Source organism: Danio rerio, chromosome 7 (assembly GCF_052040795.2).
Source record: "Danio rerio strain M-AB ecotype USA chromosome 7, GRCz13ab, whole genome shotgun sequence".
NCBI lineage: Eukaryota > Metazoa > Chordata > Actinopteri > Cypriniformes > Danionidae > Danio > Danio rerio.
The window spans coordinates 79960001-79967839 of NC_141027.1; the positions used below are offsets into that span (position 1 = coordinate 79960001).

Below are 7839 nucleotides of genomic sequence, written 5' to 3' on the forward strand. Positions count from 1 at the left end.
GTAAAAATAACGGTTAACTTAAATTACTGACAATCTGCAACACTTATATATACCAAATTTAAAGTTGATATCACAAACAATGAGTTTTCAGTACTATTTAGTTTGGGTGCAGTAACAAACATGACCACCAGGTGACCTTCAGTTTTCATTAATGACCATATAAGGGCGTCCTCTATTTTTGCATATGTTTTGTTAAATACGAACCCTACTTTTCATTCTTTTGACAATGTTTGTATTGTAGATATCAACTTCTAAAGTTGTGCGGGAACACTGGTGTCATCCTGCTGGGATGTTTCTGCCACTCTATGTTTCCTGCACTATTATGAGTGTTTATACCAAAAAGACCTTTACTGTCGTACAACTTTTTAAATATAGACAATAAAAAATTAGTTTAACTTCAATAATGAACAATCTTCTACAATTATATACCAAATTTAAAGTTGATATCTCAAACAATAAGCTTTCAGTAGTATTAAGCTTGGGCGCAGTACCAGACATGACCAATAGGTGACCTTTCAGTTTTCATTAGTGACCATATAAGGGCGTCCTCTAGTTCTGTTTATGTTTTGAGGAATACAAACCATATTTTTAATTAGTTTGACAATGTTTGCATAGTAGATATCAAATTTTAAAGTTGTACCTCGCAGATGAGTTCTGTGCGGGAACACTGGTGTCGTCCTGCTGGGTCGTTTCAGCCGCTCACTGCTTCCTGCGCAAGTCTAACTGTGCGGTTATACAGATAACGGCTTTACTATTGTATCACTTTTTAAACATAAACTTAAAAATAACGTTCAACTTAAATTACTGACACGCTTATATACCAAATTTAAAGTTGATATCACAAACAATTAGCTTTTAGTAATATTTAGTTTGGGCACAGTACCAAACATGACCACCAGGTGACCTCTTGTTTTTATTGGTGACCATATAAGGGCGTCCTCTATTTCTGTGTACGCTTTCAGTGATAGGAACCATATTTTTTCATATTTTTCGACAATAATTGTAAAGTAGACATCAAATTCGAGAGTTGTTTGGGCATATTAGTGGTATTTAATTCAAATTTAGCCTCTAAAAATGTGTATTCTGGGAAGGACATCTGCATTTGAACAGAGAAAAAAACAGGAATTTTGATATCACAAAAATTGCTTTTATTATAACTATGTTTGAATGCAGTACCGAATATGACCACCAGGTGACATCTAGTTTTCATTAGTGGCCATTTAAAGGCATCTTCTAATTCTGTGTATGCTTTCGGGTATATGAAGCCCATCATTCTGACTCCATAAGGCTTTATAACCTCAGCATTTCTCTCTTTCAGTCCATTCAAGTCTCAGATCCGGGTTGTTCTCGGTCAGCACTCCTTCAACGACACCGGCCCCAACACCAGGACGTTTGCTGTGGCCAACTACAGTTTCTACCCCGACTACACTCAGTTCGAGCCCACCCTAAATGATATCGGTGAGTCTGGATGACCAATACTGAAGATTCACATCATTACAAACTGCATTTCCTGCATTTAAGAAAATACGAAAGTGTGAGAGAAAGTGCTGTCATGTGTAATAAACTGTAAATGGTTCTGTTATATGTAATGTAAATGTTGTGTTTGTGTAGTGTTGGTGAAGCTGAAGAAGCAGGACGGCCGCTGTGCTCCGAAAACCCCGTTCATCCGTCCGATCTGCCTGCCCACGAAAAACACCACATTCCCGGATCACTCCTGCTGCAAGATCTCCGGCTGGGGACACATGCACGAGAGTCAGTCTACACTTTTCATTTCTGCCCTTTTATTGTGCATTTTTGTCATTAGCATTTATTATTAATAGTAATAATAATGATGATTATTTTAATTTATGATGCACTTCTCTTAAACTTAAAGCACTACAATGTATACAAACAAGGAATACAACCTAAATCAAACACATATTTAGGGGGTCAAGCGCGAAGCGCTGAAACCCTATTGTATTTGTAAGGATTTTTATTATTATTATTCTGCCAAAGTCACTATTGCCCAGACCAAACCGTAAGTCCGAGAGAGCTGAAACTTGGTCAGATGGTAGTACTCCGGTACACTACATTCTCACCGAAGATCAGCCAAATCGGCCCATAGGTGGCGCTATTGCGCCAAAACCCAATATTTTGGCCGCCATTTGTACATCGTTTGTCGTAGACTCAAAAAAATTACATATTTGGAATCCTTGGGTCAGCCCGAACAAAAGTGGAGTGACCCAGATTTTCTCTACGGTGGACCGTTTTCCCGCTACATCGCGATTTGTCCAAAACCTACTTTTGCGAACTAGTCCTAGGTTTTTTGCCCAATCTGAACCAAACCAGCTCTGAAATGTTCTCTGGACACTGAATATCAATAATTATCAAAAAAAAGTTGAAATTTTTTTTCTCGCACGAAACAGTGCACAACAATGTTCGATGCTAATTGAAGCTAATTGCTAATTGTAGCTATAACTTTTAAAAGGAATGAGATATCATCACCAAACTTGGTACACATATGTGTAAGCTTAATTTGATGTGACAGTGCAAAACCCGTAGACTTTGGCCACACGGTGGCGCTATAAAGTTAAAAAAACATAAAAATTACTCTAACCTTACAACCATTACTCCAATCAGCTTGAAATTTGGCATGCAGTGTCTTTGACCAAGTTGTCATAACATACTATAAGGACATTGGCATATCTCAAAAAACATGGCCGCCATTAGCCAATAAAAATTGAGCAGCCATTTAACAAGGTTAACGATGAGTGATCAAAACGAAACTCGCTGGGCATGTTCGACTCACGGTCCTTGAGGTCTGTAAGAATTTTGAAAGAAATCGGCCACTAGGGGGCGATTTTACGTATTTTTAGTGTGTAATGGGTTGTGTATCACACAACCTTTTGCGCAACCACACAAAATACATATCATATGATAGGCCTGCTCATACCAAACAGTTTAACACTCAAACCACTGCTCTCACTCACACCGTTCGTTAAATATTCATCAATATAGGAAAAACCTACTTTTGCGAACTAGTCCCTGGTTTTTAGTTCAGTCGCGACGAAACCAGTGTTGTTAGAATCTCTGGACTGTGTAGATCAATAATTATCAAAAAAAAGTTGAACTTTTCACTTTGGCTAGCTGTAACAGGCTAATTTACAAAAGAGGCGTGTCCACACGAACCTACATGCCTGTAAACCAATGAGGAAAACTCAAAACATCACAGAAATTGGTGAGCACATGTGCCATATCAATTTGAAGAAACTTGCAAAATTTTGTGAAGATCAAACCATAGGTGGCGCTATAATAGCAAAAATAGTCTTTAAATAATGCTAAATCGCTTAAAAATAAAGTAAATTTGCTTCATTTACACACCATTTCACTAAAAACCCTCAATCTACATATCATATGATAGGTCTGCTCATACTGAACAGTTTGACACTAAAACCACTGCTGTTACTCAAACTGTTCATTAAAAAACCATCAATATAAACAAAACCTACTTTTGCAAACTAGTCCCTGGTTTTTAACTCAATCGCAACGAAACCAGTGTTGTATGAACCTCTGGACTGAGTAGATCAATAATTATCAAAAAAAAGTTGAACTTTCCATTTTAGATAGCTGTAACAGGCTCATTAACAAAAGGGGCGTGTCTACACGAACCTACATGCCTGTAAACCAATAAGGAAAACCCAAAACATCACAGAAATTGGTGAGCAGATGTGGCATATCAATGTGAATAAACATGCAAAATCTTGTGGAGATTGGGCTATAGGTGGCGCTATAATAGTGGAAATGATTTTAAAAACATGCTAAAATGGCTTAAAAATGAAGTAAATGTGCTTCATTTACACACTTATCACTGAAATGATTTATAAGTTATTTTTTTGTCCATCTTGGATGTTTAAAGGTTTCAAAAACACATTTTCAATATTCTATCATTTTAGCCACTATAACACAGACTTTTAACTGTCACCTACCATTTCTAACCACTAGATGTCACAACAAGTCCACTTATTTATTGTTCATAACATTTGCATACCTTTGTTGTTTTACATTTTTTTGAGTTTAAAGTCAGGGAAATTGCATTTAGGATCATTCTGAATCACATTTTGACCTGATGTAAACACTGTTATGCATTAAACATCTAATTTGGTCCCAGTTAACCTCTTCATAATAATTCTAATAGGTAAAACTGGTTCTATAATTAAACACCTTGTTTTAAAACATGTGTAAAGAAAATCACAACTGTGGCTTCTAGATGGCAGTAACAGCACTTGATGTTTATTTTACTGCTCTATAACAAAGAATGTAATGTAATGTTATGTAATGCATTCTGAATCCCAAACTGACATGGCATAAACACGGTTAATGCATTTAAGATCAAATTTAGTCAAAGCTTGTCACACTTTTTACTCTGTAGACTTTTAATTATTTTAATAAAATACAAATTTTTCATTTTATATAGTTAGAACATGCTCAATTATAGAAGGGATATGTTTATGCACACCTAAATGGCTGTAATCACATAAATAAATTACACCGTGGCCACTAGATGGCAGTAGGAGATCACTAATACCTTATTCACTGCTCTTTTGTCATTTTTATTAAGAAGAGCTAAAATAGCCATAACTCATGAAGGAATTAAAATATCTTCACCAAACTTGTTACACATATGCAAGAGGTCAGTCTAAGGTCATAGCATAAAACTTGTAGACATTGGCCACATGGTGGCGCTATACATTGTAAAATCACTGTATCTGAGTAACCATTTATCTGATTAACTTACAATTTGACATGTCATGTCTTTGTCTAAGGTGCCATGACTCGATCTACACATTATATCATAGGGCTGCTTATACTGGTCACTTTGACATAAAAGTGGTCACTCGAAATGTTCATTAAAAATTTGCCAATATGTAAAAAACCGAAATAGTTTTTTGGAATGTTTAATCAAACATTTGTTAGCTTAATCTATAAACTTTAACACTCTAATCGTATATTTCGTTGTCGAATGAACTACTTACAGGCGTCCTAACTGCTATATGACCTTACCCTGCTAAACTGCTTGACCCCCGTTAATTGCTGCTTGCAGCTATATTTACATTTTGTTATTTACTTTTTTATTTATTTATTTTAAATGTCTGGGTATTTAAAATAAGGGTAATTAATTGTAGAAGCAAAGGCACTTAAATACACAGAGAAATAATTAGCAGAATAATCACAGGCAACAATGTTACCTCAGGAGATTCAGTTACTGTAGTTCAAACAGTTCAGGAGATTCAGTTACTATAGTTCAAACAGTTCAGGAGATTCAGTTACTGTAGTACAAACAATACAGAAGATTTAATTGATTCAAACTGTTCAGGAGATTCAATTGACTCAGGAGATTCAGTTACTGTAGTACAAACAATTAAGAGGATTCAGTTGATTCAAACAGTTCAGGAGATTCAGTTGACTCAGAAGATTCAGTTACTGTAGTACAAACAATACAGAAGATTCAATTGATTCAAACTGTTCTGGAGATTCAATTGACTCAGGAGATTCAGTTACTGTAGTACAAAAAGTTCAGAGGATTCAGTTAATTCAAACAGTTCAGGAGATTCAGGTGACTCAGGAGATTCAGTTACTGTAGTACAAACAATTAAGAGGATTCAGTTGATTCAAACAGTTCAGGAGATTCAGGTGACTCTGGAGATTCAGCTAATGTAGTACAAACAGTTCAGAGGATTCAGTTGATTCAAACAGTTCAGGAGATTCAGTCTACTTAGGAGATTTAGCAACTGTAGTTCAAACAGTTCAGGAGATTCATACAGATTAGGAAATTCAATTGATTCAAAGAGTTCCGGAGATTCAGTTGATTCAAATAGTTCAGGAAATTCAATTGACTCAGGAGATACAGTTACTGTATTACAAACAGTTCAGGAGATTCAGTTGATTCAAACTGTTCAGGAGATTCAATCGATTCAGTTACTGTAGTTATAACATTTAAGAAAATTAAACTGATTCAATCAGTCCAGGATATTCAGTCCACTTAGGAGATTCGGTTATTGTAGGTTAAACAGTTCAGGAGATTCAGTTGATTCAAACAGTTCAGGAGATTCAGTTGACTCAGAAGATTCAGTTATAGTAGTACAAACAGTTCAGGAGATTCAGGTGACTCTGGAGATTCAGTTACAGTAGTACAAACAGTTCAGGAGATTCAGTTGATTCAAACAGTTTGGGAGATTTAATTGACTCAGATGATTCAGTTACAGTAGTACAAACAGTTCACAGGATTCAGATGATTTAAACAGTTCAGTAGATTCAGTCTACTTAGGAGATTCGGTTACTGTAGTTCAAACAGTTCAGGAGATTTAGTTGATTCAGACAGTTCAGGAGATTCAGTTGATTCAAACTGTTCAGGATATTCAGTCTACTTAAAAGATTTGGTTACAGTAATTTAAACAGTGCGGGAGATTCAGTTGATTTAGACAGTTTAGGAGATTCAGTTTGCTTAGAAGATTCAGTTACAGTAGTTTAAACAGTTCAGGAGATTCAGTTGATTCAAACAATTCAGGAGATTCAGTTGATTCAGACAGGTCAGGAGATTCAGTCTACTTGGGAGATTCAATAGATTCGGTTATATCTGTTGTTTGTCATGTGTGGACAGACTGTGTGAATGTAACTGTCTGTCTGTGTGTTCAGAGGCGAACTCGTACTCTAACCTGATGGAGGGTGTAGTGAAGATCATGCCGTTTGAGCAGTGCTCGTCTGCTGATGTTTACGGGTCAGAGGTCAGATCCGGGATGATGTGCGCCGGCAGCGACTCCTGTGTGGACGCCTGTCAGGTCACAAATACACAACAACAACGTGTGTGTGTGTGTGTGTATGTGTGTGTGTGTATGTGTGTTTGTATCTCTGCTTTTCAGCCAATGCATATTGTGTGCTGGTCTGTTAATGTGTGTGTGTGTGTGTGTGTGTGTGTGTTCTGCAGGGTGACTCTGGTGGTCCGCTGGCCTGTGAGTGTGAGGGTGTGAGTTACCTCTACGGGATCATCAGCTGGGGCGACGGATGCGGACGCTCCGGGAAACCGGGCGTTTACACACTCGTGCCCAAATACGCAGACTGGATCAACAGCGTCATCAGAAAACCCACCACAGTGAACAGAGTCAAGATCCGCGTCTGCGTCGGCCGCCAGTGCCAAACATAACCAGGAGACTTTATTATTATGAATATTAATATATTAGCTGAGATCCTTCAGCTCAGACCGCATGTTACTGACTATAACACACATGGAGCTGAAGCCTGAATCATCAGCCCTCCTCTTTATTTCTTCCCCAATTTCTGTTTCATTTTCTTCAGCACATTTCTAATCATAATAGCTCTAATAACTCATCTCTAATAACTGATTTCTCTTTGCCATGATGACAGTAAACAATATTAGACTAGATATTCTTCAAGACACTAGTGTTCAGCTTAAAGTGACATGTAAAGGCTTCACTAGGGTAATTAGGGTAAAGTTAGGGTAATTAGGCAAGTCATTGTATAACAGTGGTTTGTTCTGGAGACAATCCAACACTAATATTACTGAAGGGGCGAATAATATTGACCTTAAAATAACTGAATAAGACAAATAAGACTTTCTCCAGAAGAACAAACATTAGAGGAAATACTGTGAACAATTCCTGAATCTGTTCAGCATCATTTGGGAACTATTAAAGAGTAAATATTGCACAGGAGGGCTCATAGTTTTGCGTTCAGCTGTATGTACTGTTTCTGATTGCGGTTGTATTTATATTGTGACGTGTACATTGTTATGGAAAGTGTTTTATTTTTTATATGTTTTACATATGAATAAATATTTTAGATTGA

At 36.8% G+C, this 7839-nt stretch overlaps 1 protein-coding gene across 1 annotated transcript in view; it reads left to right on the plus strand.

Annotated features, from left to right (window-relative positions):
* hgfac (HGF activator) overlaps positions 1–7839 on the plus strand; it is a 25017-nt gene extending 17178 nt beyond the window's left edge. The window contains exons 11-14 of the mRNA XM_087262412.1: positions 1319–1458; positions 1612–1752; positions 6673–6815; positions 6962–7839. Coding sequence (XP_087118538.1) covers positions 1319–1458; positions 1612–1752; positions 6673–6815; positions 6962–7177 — 640 coding nt within the window. The 3' untranslated portion in view covers positions 7178–7839. The remainder of the gene's footprint in view (positions 1–1318; positions 1459–1611; positions 1753–6672; positions 6816–6961) is intronic.